Here is a 16,152-nt window from a genome sequence, read left to right as displayed (position 1 = left end):
GTCTATCCCGTTATACAATTCTGACTCGGAATCGTTGCACGGACGATGGCGCATGGCTTGATATTTACTGTATAGTCATTGCGCCTGCGTATCTCCGCGCAGTCCCTATCAACAAGCGGCGACGATATCGTAGTGGTGACCTATCAGATACTTAGGCTCGGTAACAGCGTACCACTTCTACGGAACGCGGGAAGCCAATCGGAGGATGTGTTCGAATGCATACCTGGGCGTGACAGCTCATTTGAACTAATAGGCGTCTCCGAACCTGTGCTATTTCTAACTGGCCTTCTCCTCCCTCCTCCTCGTCCTAGCCCAGGATCATGTTGTACCGCCCTGTTGAGGGACCGCTGCATGCTCACTTGGAATATTCGCCGCCACGTATCGTCTGCTTCCGAATGCGAGCCGATAGTCCAGATGATAGAGAGAATCAGTCATTGGCTAGGAACTACCACGGCCTTTGTTGGAGCCCTCGAAGTGGAGGAGGGGAGGAACTTGTGATCTTGTGTGGCGCACAGGAACGTGACGGAATTTGGCGTGAGTCGGGTATGCCAGGGTTCGCGGAGGTCTCAATGATCTCGAGCGAGCAGGTGCTGGATGCAGCTAGCCAATTGCAAACTTCGTCACCAATCTCGAGGCTGCACATGCAAGATGGTATGTTCCTATCTCTATGACAATGCGTTGTTCCCACCAAGTCTCATTTCATCGACGACAGTACACTCCCAGAAACGCCGACGACGTCTTTCGGACAGAGATATACTTCATGGCCGATAGGCTCCTCTTCCACTCGTCTGGCAGATCCTCGAGGACGCCGAATATTGGGTTCGCTCTATGGGGAGCTGCGGATACTTGAAGTCACCTCGCACGGTGATGCAGTGCAGGAGGCACTGTGCTGTACGGTGAAATCCGTCGTACGGAAGGACACAGACCGCTGCGCAGGATTGTGTTCAAATCCACTCGCACCATCAAGGTACGTACGGTATTATGCGTCCGTGCCGAAACGAGTGGATGCCGAGGTTCTCGGAACACTGATCAGAGTCGAGCATCGTATGTCACCACAGGATACTACTGTACCCGCCCAGTTCTGGTCAAAACCAATCATTGTTGGCTGACGATGCTGACGATATCGGAATGCTGTAGGCTGCCGAGACGATGCGTACCCTCAGGACGATTCCTGGACTTGGTTCGAAGCAGGCGGCGAGGCGCCGACAGGCGGGTCGTCGTGCACACGTTTCCTTCGCGATCCGCGACTGCACCATCGCATACAATGGGACCTCACATCACCCGATGAACGAGGGCTCCAACCGAGTTCACAGCTAGACGAGTGGATGCGCTGCTTCAGAGGGACAGGAATCTCCGTCTTCGCCTAGCTCGCATGGGACTGACCATGTTGATCAGGTGGTAGTGGAGTTTACTGCGCTTGTGTCTAGTGGTATCTGTCTAATATCACCAGGCAGACGTGGCTCTCGCGTCATAGCCCCGGATGTCTTCGTCTGAAACTCGATCTTCTGCAAACATATTGGACCCTTCAACCCTAGATGCTTCACACGAACCTGACACCTGGACTGTACCGTCGATCGATCCGAAGGGCTTCAATCCCTAGTACAAATGCAATTATGGACATAAAGCAAATGTGCGTTCTTTCCTCGCTGGCATAATCCCTCATGACCTCATGACATCCATTCGCGAAGCACAATCTACTATCGTGTCTAATACAGTGTACGAAGCCTTTGCGGATCAGGATGGCGAATCGTCCGAAATCCATACAGTCGGCGATCTGTCTCGGAGGATTGTCGCCCTCCGTAACAACCGGACCTTCTGAGAGCAGGAGACCCTTCTGTTCATGTATTCCGCTGGAGGCTACGACTACGGCCCCAGACTGTGATATCGAACGGGCGACGACGAGGACAACAAGGACATTTGATACATCCTACCAGGCCTCCGACCGGGGGTTCGTCTACTATTCTGATGGTGGCACCAGGGTGGCGGTATCATGTAGTGGTGACGCTAGCCTTACGGGCTGAACTGTATTGCTCGCGCCTGTAGACCCTGTCTCTGCCGCTCAGGTTGTCGCTGGCCGTGGAAAGCTCTGTATCGAGTATGGGTAATGTTCAGTGAGTACAGTCTGTGCCCTGCTCGCTCCCCAGAGTCCCATCTGACAATGCATCTGACTCAGACACGTAGGATGAATTTTGTTCCCTTGAAAGATCCACGAAAGCGCCACAGTCGTGTCCGTGCAGTTTGCAGACGGGTGTCGACTCGTTGACACCAAGACACTGACCTAGAACATCGCAACATCTTATCACTCTTGCGACGGGATGTGGGGGCAGGTGGGCGGCGGTTCTGACAAGGTATGTCAGCGCATTTGTCCCGCCAGGCGTCTTCGTATCAGTGGTCCATATAATGGCAATTCTTCCTGCAGCAACATCTTCACCACCTTATCTACCCCTCACCTCTTCAGCCCGGGATGCGGAAAACAATAGCCACATACACCATCGAGGATTCCGCTGCCTCGATCGCGGAGGGGCTTCGTCGCAAACTGCACACCGTCGAGCACGCGTTGATCGTACAGAAGCTAGAGGAGATCCGGCGACTGGCGAGAGAACTACCAGCCTCCACGGATCCCTCACGGCGCAGGCGCGCAAGCTCAGCGATATCGCGCGCGAAGTGGGCGCTGTGTTGGACTCCGATCCATTCCATTGGCACAGCAGGGCCTACATACCCCGTCCTCGTCGCAACGACAGGCTCTCGAGCGAACAAGCACAGGAGATAGCTCAACGCTTGCAGGCCGTCATCATGAACCTAGAGGCATATACAGGCTGGTATGTTACACCATGTGAGGCTGCCACGTTCATCGAGGCCTGACGAATTTATGACAGCTACGTCCCCAGAGACGCCGGCGACGTCCTACGAACGGAACGTATACTCCACGATCGTATGGGACTGCCTCTCCCGCTCGTCTGGCAGATTCTTGAAACCGCGGAATATTGGGTTCGATCTGTAGCGAGCTGCGGAGACCTAACGGTCGCCGCAGACAACGTTGCGATACGGGAGTCGCTGTGCTGTACGGCGAGCATTCCGTCGGGTGCGAAGAAGTACAGACCTCTGCGCAGGATCGTGTTCACGATCGAGTCGCGTGATCAAGGTATGCACTCTACTTGTCGCGTTCTCGGCTGATTCCGGGGCATTACATGTCATGCGGTACACAACTGATCATTTTGCATAGGCTGGCGAACCACCACCGGCGACGATTCCTGGACTTGGTTCGAAGCAGACAGCAAGGCCGCCTGGAGGCGGGCCATCGTGACCAACGACCCTGCCTCCGCGGACTTCTGCACACATCGCATCCAGTGGGACACCACGGCGTCAGACGATGGCTTCGCGGTGGATGCGGCTGAACTGCATGAGTGGATGGGCCGCTTCGCGAGAGGGGATGAGATCTCTGTCTTCGCACGAGCTCAGTATAGAGCGGGGGCAAATCACGCACGAAAGGTGGTGGTGGAGCTCTACTGCGCTTGTGTCTAGTATTTTCTCTACGGCATAGCGTACGATACACTGGCAGGTTTGAGTCCCAAGTACATAGATGCATGCAACAGTTTGAGTCATACATATATCATGACACTTCTTTTCTACCCGTAGAGATTGTCGTCTTTCCTGCCACTGGCACTGCCAGGAGACATGGCAGATATGCATGTGTGGCGTGACTCGACGTCGGAAACATGATCTGGATATTCGGAGCGCTGCACCGTCACAATTAGTACACCATATGCACACAGACAGCGCCAGGAAGTGCGCACCAAAAGAATAGTATGACTGCAGTACATACGCGCTGCGTACCGCAGAAGCGCGGAGAGTGAGGATATTGGCCTGCGGGGAGCTGACAAACTTGAAGGGAGCAGCCGGTGCGCCGCAGACCCAATGTACCGAAAAGTAGAATGCAGTACTAGTACTGTACTGTACGATGTCTTGAACCTCAGTGCGTACACTGAAGCGAATTCGGCGCGTTATGCCACGGTATATCCGTGTCGGTAGATAGTCTCATGCTCAACCCAGGACATCGGCGGTCCCTGACTCGGAGGGCCCTCGCGAGTACTTTGTACTCTTTCGGGTTCGCACACACGTTCGCGAGATACCACTGGCAGTACGCCGCGAAGTATGTGGCAGTGCCTATTCTGGTTTCGACCATCGACGCATCGGTTCCGTTGCCAACGCTTCGACACCTGGCATGTGTGTCGGAAACAGTATGAGCGCGAACAACCCGACGTTCAAACGGAAGCGATGTATGTGTCGGTGCGCTCGGACAGGTCGAACAGCATGGGGGTCGCGTTCAGTGAAGCGTATGAGCCTTACTAGTGTCACAGACGTAGTCGACGACAGTAAGTACGCATTCAGAGTTGATGCCGGGACGTGGATGTCTTGTCTATGTCGTAGAGGCGGTGTGGAGGCATCCTCGGGTGATGCTGACGGTGGGCGGTGATGCAGGAAGAAGACGAAGGCGCGGGGGTTATTGAAAGCCTGGACTAGAGGCAGAGAGAGTGAGTCGTGCTGCGAACGAAACTTCCACAACTTCTGTGTGCGATATCTGTGCTTCGATGCATATTACGAGAACTTGGGCGGCGAGCGGGGCCGCCAGACAACAGCAACTCTTGCCAGGCGAATTGTGTGGCTATTAAAAGCATGCAGATACAGCGTCAGAGAGGAACGCACGTGTACAGCACAAATGATGGTGCATCGCAATGTCCAGTCGCCAATTTCGTTCACAGGCGGCCTCCGAATTACTGGTCAGCCACCAGACGATGAGACGAACTGAGGATCAACGACAAACGATGATCAGCGCTCTGCTTGGTCGGACCAGCTCACCGTGGTGTGAAGAGCCAGGGGGAGAAGCTTCAAGCCAGCGTCCGCAGCCAGCAAATTAAACACAGGTGTCGGGTTCAGTGATGCCCTAAATATACATCTTGCCGTCATGTACGACAAGCGAAGAATGATCTTCTAACAGCGCAGAACGCCCAGAACATGATAATGCGCCTTCTTGTCCAGTGTTTGCGCAGGCGATAAATGGCCTAAGTCGGTACGGTGATAATCAGTACCGCCGAGCCTCTGGCAGGGTCCTGGCGACTGCTTTCCAGGAGGAGGAGGCTTCTGCCCGCTGCCCAGAGTGCGTCATCATTGTGAAAGGCACCAATCCCGGGGCGGATAGAAAGGCAGAGAGAACGATCTTCGACTGTAGAACGCAAAGCCCAGAGTCCGCGACGGGATGATCTCACTCGCGGCACAGCCGCCTCGCGCGCGACCTGGGGCGGACGCAAATGTCTCCGCTACGCCCGCGTACTGCCAAGACGGGAGACGCTGTGAAGGAGCAAGCCAGAAGAGAGGGGCCAAGGGGGCGGGGCAGGGCGTGTCCGAGACTGCGGTGCAGAGCGGTGGCAGAGGCGCGGCCGAGCAAAAGTGGGTGGCGCGCAGGCTGTGAGCGCGACCGCGTGTATTTGGCCCTGTTTGGACACGCATCGCGATCCGCGCTGGAGGACAACCGCGGGAGGCAGTCGCCGTGGTGCGTATATAACCTCGTCGACGTCTCCCCCGTTTCGTCTCCTCGCCTTCTCCTTTTCACATCATCCATTACCTTCCAGTGAGTACGCTACGCGTGTGCTGTTGTATACCAACGATGCTGACTCGGTGTGTATGCTTCCTAGAACGTTCACGACCCTTACACGACCGACGAGATGTGCGGGATCTTTGCGTACTGCAGCTACCTCCAGGAGAAGGTGTGTCATTATGTTCTCGTATATTCTTCTTGGTCTGCAGCCGCGTCGACACGATGGCGGTGCGCAGAATGTCGCGTTGTGCGCTAGACCAGTCGGCGAAATCTCTGCGCGAGTGTGCATGCTGCAAGACGCGCGACGGAGCGCCTACACGCGTTTCGGCTTCTTGACGGGTAGTTGGAAGTCGTGCAGTGCATCAATCTGTCTGTCGCACTAAGCAGCGCGCACGTTGGTGCGGACGTGGCACTCTGCCAGTGCGTGCAAGCTGTAGACACGTCGGCCCACGATCTGTGGCGAGCTTCGCAAGCGATGTACAACCGTACAGTGTATCGCACTCGAGGATGACCAGAGGATTACTATGAAAGTTCATGATATGCGCTTTGAGTTAAAGCAACTCAAAGTCATTGACAAAGATAATTTGACAGTGTTTGCGGTCGCGTAGCTATTCTGTTGCCTTGCATGCGAGACGTTCCCACGAAGATTCTAATTCTTTGTCTTTCCTCAGGATCGCAAGACGATTGCGAAATCCTTTGCAATGGGCTTTTGCGCCAAGAATACCGCGGCTACGACTCCGCCGGCATGGGCATCGACGGCGACAAGCCCGGTGAGATGCTCTTCTTCAAGGAAGTCGGCAAGGTCGCTGGGCTCCGCAAGAAGGTCGCCGAGTCGAGTGTCGACACATCCAAGACGTTCCTCTCGCAGGTGTCCATCGCGCACACGCGCTGGGCGACGCACGGCCCGCCGTCCGTCGTGAACTGCCACCCGCTCAAGAGCGACCCCAAGGCCGAGTTCACCGTCGTCCACAACGGCATCGTCACCAACGCGAGCGCGCTCCGCCTCGTCCTCCAGAAGCGCGGGTACAAGTTTGAGAGCGAGACGGACACGGAGGCCGTCGCGATCCTCACGAAATACATCTACGACTCGCAGCCGGAAAAGCGCATGAACTTCACGGAGCTCGTCAAGACAGTCCTGAAGGAGCTCGAGGGTTCGTTTGCATTCGTCTTCAAGTCGAGCCACTACCCCAACGAGATTGTGACTGCCCGTCGTGGGTCGCCGCTGCTCATTGGTGTGAAGACCGAGAAAAAGCTCAAGGTAGACTTCGTCGATGTCGAGGTTGCCGGCCCTGAGGAGACTGTTGACGCTCGTGGGTGATCTTTGCACTTACGCGTCCTTGGTATATCTGACCCGCCCTGCAGTCGCGTCCCCTGTCCAGAACCGCCCCGGCGGTCTCCTGGCGCCTCCCGCAGCAAACCCACCCAACCTGCTTCGCTCGCAATCGCGCGCTTTCATGTCCGAGGACGGCATGCCGCAGCCGATCGAGTTCTTCGTCGCATCTGACGCGTCGGCGATCATCGAGCACACGAAGCGCGTGCTCTACCTTGAGGACGACGACATCGCGCACATCTCCGAGGGCGAGCTGCACATCCACCGGCTGCGGAGCACGAACAAGGAGGGCGGGCGCGCGACGCCGGCGCAGCGCAACATCGAGACGCTCGAGATCGAGCTCGCGGAGATCATGAAGGGCAAGTTCGACCACTTCATGCAGAAGGAGATCTACGAGCAGCCCGAGTCCGTCGTCAACACGATGCGCGGGCGTGTCAACTTCGACAAGAGCCAGATCACCCTGGGCGGGCTCCGCGAGTACCTCCCTATCATCCGCCGCGGCCGCCGCATCGTGTTCTGCGCGTGCGGCACGAGTTACCACTCCGCGGTCGCGACGCGCGCGATCTTCGAGGAGCTCACGGAGATCCCGGTCAGCGTCGAGCTTGCGAGTGACTTCCTCGACAGGAAGACCCCTATCTTCAGGGACGATGTCTGCGTGTTCGTCAGCCAGAGCGGTGAGACGGCGGATACGATCTTGGCCCTGCGGTATTGCCTGGAGAGGGGCGCGCTGTGCGTTGGTGTCGTCAACGTCGTCGGCTCGACGATGTCGCGTGAGACGCACTGTGGTGTGCACATCAACGCCGGCCCCGAGATCGGTGTCGCGTCGACCAAGGTGAGCTATATCCATTCGAAGTTATAGTTCACCCCATTAACGTTGGCTGTAGGCATACACCTCGCAGTACATCGCGCTGCTCATGGTGGCTCTGCAGCTGTCCGAGGACCGTATCTCGCTCACGGAGCGCCGGACACAGATCATCGATGGCCTCCACGCACTCCCGGGCCAGATCCGCAAAGTGCTCGAGGGCGACAAGAGCCTGCAGGAGTTTGCCACCGGCGTGCTCGCGAACCAGCGCAGTCTCCTGCTCATGGGCCGCGGCTACCAGTACGCGACGTGCCTGGAGGGCGCGCTCAAGATCAAGGAGATCTCGTACATGCACTCGGAGGGCATCCTCGCGGGCGAGCTCAAGCACGGGCCGCTCGCGCTGATCGACGAGAACATGCCGGTGATCATCGTGATGACGCAGGACTCGCTCTACCCGAAGGTGCAGAGCGCGTTCGCGCAGATCACCGCGCGCAAGGCGCAGCCGATCGTGATCTGCAACGAGGGCGACGAGGGCATCCCCGAGGGCGCGAGGACGATCCGCGTGCCGCGGACGGTGGACTGCCTCCAGGGCATCCTCAACATCATCCCCCTGCAGCTGCTCAGCTACCACCTCGCGGTGAAGAACGGCTTCGACGTCGACTTCCCGCGGAACCTCGCGAAGTCGGTCACGACGGAGTGAGCGGGCTGGGACGGATGGTGCGATTGGGTTGTTGTATGAATGACGGACCTTGGCATCGCTTTCGGACGCTAGTGTAAGACTTTTGACTACAAGTTTCGATACCTCTGTTCGGGCCCTCGCGCGTGTAAAAGTACGGATAACGGGATTTTAGACTTTCAAATTTTCATCCACGGACCTGTGGCCTATAGCAACACCACCCCGCCTAAACGCGGCGCCTCAAGAGTCCGTGCACTTCAATACTTAACATCGTGAAGTGCAGTGACATTGGTTCATACAGTGGTACACAGCAGCTGGTCTAATTGTGCCGCGCCAATTTTGCCTTGCCACAATAGAATGAGGAGGAGGAGGGGGAGGGTACGGGCGTTAAGGCTATTGGCCCCTGATCCTATTAAGACCAAACAACCACCCAGCGACTCGGATTCGAGGTCACTGTAAGATAGTACAGGCCTATCGGAGGAGGTTTCCAGGAATCGCATCTTCACTACCGACGACCATGTCGACGCCTCCGACGGCAAGTACTACGACGCTCACCGCGCACCTTCTCTCCCTCTCGACGCCGCGCCCATATTCAGCAGTCACTGAACACCCATTCCTCACCGCCGCCGGGCTGGGCACGCTCCCTCCTGCTCTACTCTCACTCTGGCTGGAGCAAGACAGGCTTTACGCAGCACACGGGTATCCCGCGTTCATCGGGAGAACGCTGGCTGCTGTCCCGTTCTCGTCGCTGGACGAAGCGGAGTCGCCGAGGGAGCGCCAGAACAAGGAGATTGTGCGCGTACTGAGTTACGCCCTCACGAATGTTGTGCGGGAGGTGAATTTCTTCGGCGATGTTGCCCGAGAGCACGGTTTGAAGCCGGACGGGTGGAAGGAGCGGAAGGCGACGAGAGACTACACTGCGGAGATGGCTAAGGTCGGTGCAGAGGGCAGAATCGAAGACGCATTGGTGTTCCTGTGGGCGATGGAGCAGGTGTGTGTTTACCCTTGAATTAGTAGTGAGATGCCGACTGACGTAACACCGAGCAGGTCTACTTAGACTCATGGCGATACGTTGGATCGCTGAAGCCAGTCGACGCCGAGGGCGGCACTGCACCCGCAGTCAAGTCGCTCGTCAACAACTGGACCAATCAAGAGTTCGTCAAGTTCGTCGACGAACTCGCTCAGATCGTGAACAGGTAAGCCCTGGGTGACCTTTGCTGTATGACTGAACCTACAGGCAATCACTTTGTCTCGCCTCATCACTTGCGCTTCATGTGCGCCCTTGTGTGACATTTCCTCTGGTTGTGTCGCAGCCTTGGCATCGAACCTGGATCTCCTGCATGGATACGTGCCGAGGCTATATGGGCTCGGGTCGTTGAACTGGAAGAGGCGTTCTGGCCCGTCGGGGAGAGGAGCTCATCATGCTTAGCGAGAAGATATAGAGGTCTTGTACAAGTGATCTGAATGCGCAGTGCTGAGCAGTTCCCTTCAAACCTTCACTGTGAGGAAGCTTGAAGGCCTTGAGTGTGAACACTGAACGTTGAACGCTGAGCCTCGCTCGTCGGATGTCTCGCGCGAGTCGGACAACGTCACGTACAGGCTGTTGCTTACTGGTATGTGAGTAGTAAGTACTTCAGTGCTCGTCGTGGGAATGTATCACCGAATGTTCGCTCACCATATCATATGTAGTTCTTCATGCAACGGAATGGGTTTGCTGGTTGGGACGGTATGTGGCCACAAAAGTCGAGACCGCTTTGCTGCTCACCTTCGTGCATGGTACTACCTCGGGACATGGAGCAGCGGACACTATCATTATGTGCACACTGCGGTCATGCTAACTTGTTATTGAACGCCATGCCTTCTACTCTGCTTTCGAGCTACTACAAAGTCAGGCGCATTCTTAGACCTCGCCATCTCCCATCGCGTTCTCAGCCTGTTGTACATGCAGCATATTCCCAAGCTGCGCCTAATAATTCCCAACGAGGATCGACGCAGTGCCGGGCGTGTAGCAGTAACCGTTATCCAGCTCAGTCCCGCAAGTCGAGAGCTGGTGGCAGCTACCTCCGCATCTAGAGGCATATATCAATGATCCTTGCCTTCGCCGTCCATCTGCGTACGTACCCGCCGCGGTCGCAGAAACCGACGTTGTTCATAGCGGCGAGGCAATTCGTGCCCGGCGTGCTGAGGCACGTCGACCCTCCGTTATACACGGTGCACCCGCCACCGCAGACGTTGTCGGTGCGGTGGCTGCAGTACGTGACTATCGTGTTCTGCGCGGAGCGCGAGACAAGACCCTCGGGCGCATTGACACCTGGAATTGGTTCGCCGATGAAGGTGAGGTTGGCGTCAGTGGACTTGAGCCACTGAATCATCTCTGCTTCGGTGAAGATAACGGTGGTGACCTCGGGCTGGGTGTGGGATGTCAGCACTACTAGCGGGCGGACGGAGTTATGTACTGACGGAAGGAATTGCAGCGACGACCGCGACGATGGCGGAGAGGGCTGCAAAGGAGAGCTTGAACTGCATCGTAGGAAATTTCTGTAACCTGATTCTCGGTGGTGAGGAATCTGCTTTTCTTCTACATGTTCTGCAGCTCATATACCCTAGACGCCTCTCGACGACGCTCGTGGACCGATGGTGTCCCGCTCGTCAATAAGGCAATTGCCTACTTCACTGGCAATAATCCGCTGGCAATAATTCGCGGCAATAATTCACGGCGATGCATTGGGCCTGCTATGGTGTGTTCGGCGATCCGACGCCTCTCCGAGTCTCCAGCGCGTCGAGCCTCCGGCTCGTGGCGCCAAGCTTTACAGATTCAAGAAGAGGCTCGTACTTCTAAGGCTATCAAGACGTGCGCAAGTGACTAGGTTGAATCGGTATCAGACTGGGAGTCGAGACATGGACAGTCGTGAAGTCCGCAATGTATTGCGGTCGTGTTTGCAGACCAAGGTTCGCGTGCACCCTTCGCATGCAATACTCTCCACTCGTACAGTAATACGTCCTATTCGAAGCGAGAGCAAGTCGTCAAGATTGATATAGGGCAAGTTCAACATGAAGTCCGTACCGAACGAGTTCAATGGCTGCCATCACAGCCATACTCTCAATCCGAATGGTGCGTTCATCACGTCGACATCGCACGCGGCTCGACACCATCATGCAAGAGCCGCACAGTCGCGCTCCGCCGTCCTTCTCACCGACCTCACCGCATCTCCTTGTGCCAGCACTCCATCACTGGCCTGCACACTTTGCAGACATATGACCAGCTAGTCCCGGGCCATCTTCCCTGGGGCGTTTCGCAAACTCGTCGCGAGTTCTCCAAAGGCAGTGCCACCGGCGTTGCGCTCCTTCACCAAGCTGCTGTTTGCCCCGAGGTTTTTGTCACGAGGTTCCGCCGCTGCGCAGCTTCGAAGGTCCTGGACGAGGTACACTGAAATACCGCGCTGAGAGTGATGACAAGCATCGGGGCGGTTTTGGCAAGCAGTGAAGCTTGAAGGAAGGTCAGCCACCGTAAGTACGGGCCCGGCACCATGGGAGAGAAGAATACTAGGTCTAACTTGCAGGAGCCACGGCATGTGCGTCAGCGGAGATATGGCACCGATCAGCGCAGGACAACGGTCTCCTCGACGACGGAACGCGCAGGTAAGTAGGAGCTGTCGCTAGAGAAGACGAGCGCTAAGTGGGAAGCAGACGTGCGCTGTTACATACAGCTGTTTGCAAACCGATAGGCCCCTTCCCAAAGAAGTGTACACGGGCGCAGAACATCGGGTTTTTACTTCATCTGCCGTTCGACCTCGGCCATACCGAGGTGAGCTCGACCCGAGCCCATGACGGGGACGTTCTGGCTCACGTTTGAAGGAGCCTTCTTCCAGGACGAGGAACTACTTTTCGATCTGGAGACAGCTGTAACCTTTCAGGGATGTTTCTCCGCTCGATTGTGCGCCGAGTCACCTGAAGCAGACACGCAAAGTCAAGATTGAACGTTCGTACGGGCGACCTGCAGAGTCTGTGATCGACATGGTGATCAGTCAAAGGGCGGCAAATTCCTTCAAGATATAGGGGCCTAGACAGCAGCAGGCTACACTGTTATGTTGACACAATACCTCTGACCTTACAGCCCGGAGATAGTGCATAAACGTACGTCATAGATGCCGACTTCGAGGATGTATATCTAATGTGATGCATCGCAGCTGTGTACTTGACTTGATACTAGACACTCAAATTCGAGCATCAGCGCGGAAGTTGCGAGAAGACAGTGTCCATACTTATGGTAAGTAACTTAGATGTCCGTGCATAACCCGAAGGTGCCGTACGGTTTGTTGAACGTTGGCGAATGCCGAACGCGCACTGCGACCACATGTCGTGGAGCGCTAGAACCGCCTTGACTGCCCGAGGTGCGCTTCGTCTTTGTCTTTGTCTCTCGTCTGCAGCCAATCCGAACGCCTGTTACCCCCGCACGAATGTTCACGCTTCTTATAGAGTTGTATCATTGAAAACAATGGGCAAGCTCCACCCTGCTATCCGACTGAGACGGGACACGCCGCTACTTAGACGCAAGCGCAATAAACCTCCACCAGCACCCTTCGAACGTAATTCTTCCATCCTCCAAACTGAGCTCTGGCGAACACGGAGATGTCTTCTCCACCAGCGAAGCGGCTCATCCACTCGTGCAACTCAGTGTCTGCTTCGGGGTCCTCGTCATTCGGAATGAGGTCCCATTGTACGCGGTGCGTTCGGAAGTCACGGGTCGCAGCAGTGTTGTTCGCGATGAACCGCCTCGAAGCAGTGTCACTGCCTACTTCGAACCACGTCCAGGAACCGCCGTCGTCAGAGGTTCGCCAACCTACCGGTGAAAACGATTAGACACGACCGGAGCGTAGTTGGTCGAGCCGTGTTGAGACATTTCGACAACACGGACAGCGCAGAGGTGCACCGCGTACCTTGGTCATGAGATTCGATCGTGAACACGATCCGGCGCAGCGGTCTGTAATCCTTCACACCCGGTGGTATCCTCGCTGTGCAACAGAGCGACTCTTGGATCGCAGCAGTCTCTGCGGTAACTGTCAGGCTTCCGCAACGTCCGACGGAGCGGACCCAGTATTCTGCCTCGTCGAAGATCGTCCATACGAGCGGGAGAGGAAGTCCTAGGTCGACATGCAGTATGCGTTCTGTCTGTAGGACGTCTTCTACGTCCCTAGGAGCATAGCTGTTGCACATCCATGAGATCAGGCTCAGAGGGATCGAAGATGATACGACGTACGAGTATGCGGCTTTGAGTGCTGTGATGACGCTCTGCAACTGCTTTGCTATCGCCTGTATCCGCCCTGTCGAGAGATGCTCGTTTGCAGGCGGCGGCACAGGAGATTCGTGTGCCCAATCTGGTTCGGAGCGTTGAGCAGGCGGAAGCCATCTCTGCATGAGCCTGGCAAATCGAGAGCTCAGGCTGTCGGATATCTCGAGGTCAGCCAGCACAGAGTCAAGTCTGCGTGTACTGGCTTGGAGAGTCGGTTCATCCGGGGGCAGTCCTTGGACGAGCCGGTTGATCTCCTCCAGCTTCAGAAGCAGCGGCTCGCAATTGGTCCATCGAGCACGGAGTGTTTGAGAGAGCGTGGTAACGGCATCCTCAACGCTATGTAGGCCATCCATGCTGAGGGCGGTCACCGGCAACCGGGGGAATTGGAGACTAGTGCTGTGATGATGAGTCCGGATCCTAATAGATGCACTGGGTCAGTACAGCCACACTATACTTATGTCTCATAGCGGAGGCGCCTACAAGCAAGACCAGTCTAACTTACTTTTGTACTGCCTTGGTACTGCCTGTTGCGCATGCAAGTGCGTGTATGGTGTAAGTAGCGGGGCAATGCTCCAGTTTCCAGATGACGTCAACGCCACCGAGTCGTGCACATGACAGAGACTCAGAGAGACGGTTGCTGTGATGGCATCGTTCAAAAATACCAGAGTACTGATTAGTACATACTACGTAAGTATGCTAGAGTCACAAGAGGCCCGGGGTCTGGCAAATGTCCACCGAAGAATTTCAATGTCGTTCTCAAGTGTCAGACAAGAATACTCTGAAATATGACCGTCGACGTCAAAGAAATGGTCACGTCTGTCTGGGGAGACTTGATACATAGACACCACTACACACAAGCGCAGTAAACTTCCACTACCACCTGTCGAACGTGATTCTTCCACTCCTCATACTGTGCGCAGGCGAAGACGGAGAGTTCCTGTCCGCCCGTGAAGCAACTCATCCACTCGTGTAGCTTGGAGCCCTTCGTGCCGCCGGGCGAAGTGAGATCCCAGTGGATGCGGTGCATGCAGACGTCCCGGGAAGCGAGAACGTTGTGTACGATGACCCGCCTCCCGGCGGCCTCGCTTCCTGCTTCGAACCAGGTCCAGGAAGTATCATCATCATCGTCTTGCCAACCTACAGAGTTTCGTATGATATTAGCCAACAATGATTGCGCTTTCGCCAAGGCATATAACAGAGACGTGCCCACAGTTCGCCAGTATGATTGCCTCGAAGGCTCACAAACATTCTGAGAACGCCGCGCAACCACTCGGAATCGGACAACGACGTGATGAAAAAAATACATGCCTTGATCGTGCGAGTATATTGTGAATACGATCCTGCGCAGCGGTTTGTAGTCCTTCACGTAGGACGGTATCATTGCCTTGCAGCACAATGATTCCTGCACTGTATCATCGTCTGAGGTGACGGTCAGGTGTGCGCAGCTCCCCGCAGAGCGAACCCAGTATTCGGCGTCCTCAATGATCTGCCAGACGAGCGGGAGGGGCAATCCTATGTGCTCATGGAGTATTTTCTCCACCCGAAAGACGTCGTCGGCGTTCCTGGGGGCGTAGCTGTAGTCGATTCATCAGGCTTCTCGAACATGACATAGATACTGTCACAGAAATCGTAGCGTACCTGTTCTCATATGCAGTCTCGAGGTTTGCGACGATGCTTCGTAGTTGATTAGCTACGTTAAAGGCCCATTCGCCCCCGATGTATGGAACTATGGTGAACGGAAGCCCCAGTGGCCACTCCGAGTCCGGACGAGTCCTGCCATATTCGGTCTGCAAACATCTCGCTCGAGATCCCTAATATTGTCTGCCTCTACTGCGAAGGCACCAGCCGAGGCCAGTGGTCGTTCTCTAGCCAATTGCCTGATCTTCTCTAGTATGTGGATCAGAGGCTCTCGGTCAGATTCCGGATATAAATGTTTGCGAATCTTCTCGGCGATCGAGGAAGCGTACTCCTCGATGGTACGCCGGTACATCCTGGGCTGGGGCGACGACGAGGGCAGAGAAGGCTCTAGAGATGTTGGTGACACAGATGGAGACGCCTATATAAGTAGCAGGACAAATATGCTGTCACGCCATTTGAGCACAGCCTCTATTGGCTTTCCGCGTTCCGAACTTCGTCCTGAAATCATGAGTCAGATGGATTGTGAAATGGGATAGATAGGCGAGTAGAGTCGTCGTACCTGAGAACACGCCTGGCCGCTTTTCCTGACCGAAACGGCAGGGGTGCTGGACTCGCACTGGCAGGTATATTCGATTGGATGGGATATCTGCTCGAGCATCATGTCTCCACGACGCTTCTCGCATGAAGCAAGTGAGGATGAATCCGATGATTGACGCTGTCACCACCGACTCGGATGCGGCAGCTATGCCAGCCACTGGCACCTCACTGCACTTCACCGGTCGCGGTGACTCCGAGTATCACGGTGGCGCATGGTCGGGATTCT

General features: G+C 55.8%; 6 protein-coding genes across 6 annotated transcripts; 3 read left to right on the top strand and 3 right to left on the bottom strand.

Moving 5' to 3' along the window:
* Window positions 1–2,580: 2,580 nt before the first annotated feature.
* On the top strand, window positions 2,581–3,574 carry B0H18DRAFT_622868 (uncharacterized protein). Its single transcript, XM_048038820.1, has 3 exons — window positions 2,581–2,819; window positions 2,877–3,142; window positions 3,224–3,574. The coding sequence occupies exons 1-3, from the start codon at window positions 2,794–2,796 to the stop codon at window positions 3,520–3,522; spliced, it is 591 nt and encodes a 196-aa protein (XP_047889823.1). The 5' UTR covers window positions 2,581–2,793; the 3' UTR covers window positions 3,523–3,574.
* Window positions 3,575–5,475: 1,901 nt separating this feature from the next.
* B0H18DRAFT_1026447 (L-glutamine D-fructose 6-phosphate amidotransferase) lies at window positions 5,476–8,648 on the top strand. Its single transcript, XM_048029814.1, has 6 exons — window positions 5,476–5,626; window positions 5,691–5,762; window positions 5,803–5,806; window positions 6,265–6,903; window positions 6,956–7,755; window positions 7,808–8,648. The coding sequence occupies exons 2-6, from the start codon at window positions 5,721–5,723 to the stop codon at window positions 8,423–8,425; spliced, it is 2,103 nt and encodes a 700-aa protein (XP_047889822.1). The 5' UTR covers window positions 5,476–5,626; window positions 5,691–5,720; the 3' UTR covers window positions 8,426–8,648.
* Window positions 8,649–8,715: 67 nt separating this feature from the next.
* B0H18DRAFT_911982 (heme oxygenase-like protein) lies at window positions 8,716–10,126 on the top strand. The gene is made up of 3 exons (XM_048041557.1): window positions 8,716–9,392; window positions 9,449–9,597; window positions 9,715–10,126. The coding sequence occupies exons 1-3, from the start codon at window positions 8,919–8,921 to the stop codon at window positions 9,863–9,865; spliced, it is 774 nt and encodes a 257-aa protein (XP_047889821.1). The 5' UTR covers window positions 8,716–8,918; the 3' UTR covers window positions 9,866–10,126.
* A 241-nt stretch (window positions 10,127–10,367) lies between these two features.
* Window positions 10,368–10,773, bottom strand: B0H18DRAFT_881536 (uncharacterized protein; the record flags this gene model as incomplete). Its single annotated transcript, XM_048040850.1, has 2 exons — window positions 10,368–10,470; window positions 10,523–10,773. 2 exons carry the CDS (start codon window positions 10,771–10,773, stop codon window positions 10,368–10,370), a joined length of 354 nt encoding a protein of 117 aa, XP_047889820.1.
* Window positions 10,774–12,786: 2,013 nt separating this feature from the next.
* Window positions 12,787–14,317, bottom strand: B0H18DRAFT_1026441 (uncharacterized protein). Its single transcript, XM_048029813.1, has 4 exons — window positions 14,194–14,317; window positions 13,659–14,108; window positions 13,339–13,604; window positions 12,787–13,241 (listed from the first exon to the last, which is right to left on the bottom strand). The coding sequence occupies exons 2-4, from the start codon at window positions 14,042–14,044 to the stop codon at window positions 12,946–12,948; spliced, it is 948 nt and encodes a 315-aa protein (XP_047889819.1). The 5' UTR covers window positions 14,045–14,108; window positions 14,194–14,317; the 3' UTR covers window positions 12,787–12,945.
* A 25-nt stretch (window positions 14,318–14,342) lies between these two features.
* On the bottom strand, window positions 14,343–15,821 carry B0H18DRAFT_1026437 (uncharacterized protein). The gene is made up of 4 exons (XM_048029812.1): window positions 15,487–15,821; window positions 15,330–15,445; window positions 15,000–15,265; window positions 14,343–14,828 (listed from the first exon to the last, which is right to left on the bottom strand). The coding sequence occupies exons 1-4, from the start codon at window positions 15,679–15,681 to the stop codon at window positions 14,539–14,541; spliced, it is 867 nt and encodes a 288-aa protein (XP_047889818.1). The 5' UTR covers window positions 15,682–15,821; the 3' UTR covers window positions 14,343–14,538.
* Between the last annotated feature and the right edge of the window lie 331 nt (window positions 15,822–16,152).

The sequence above is a fragment of the Fomitopsis serialis genome (genome assembly GCF_022376445.1).
Source record: "Fomitopsis serialis strain Sig1Antser10 chromosome Unknown B0H18scaffold_74, whole genome shotgun sequence".
Lineage (NCBI taxonomy): Eukaryota > Fungi > Basidiomycota > Agaricomycetes > Polyporales > Fomitopsidaceae > Fomitopsis > Fomitopsis serialis.
The sequence above is the reverse complement of the archived record's forward strand: the minus strand, read 5'-3'. Positions and strand labels throughout refer to the sequence as shown.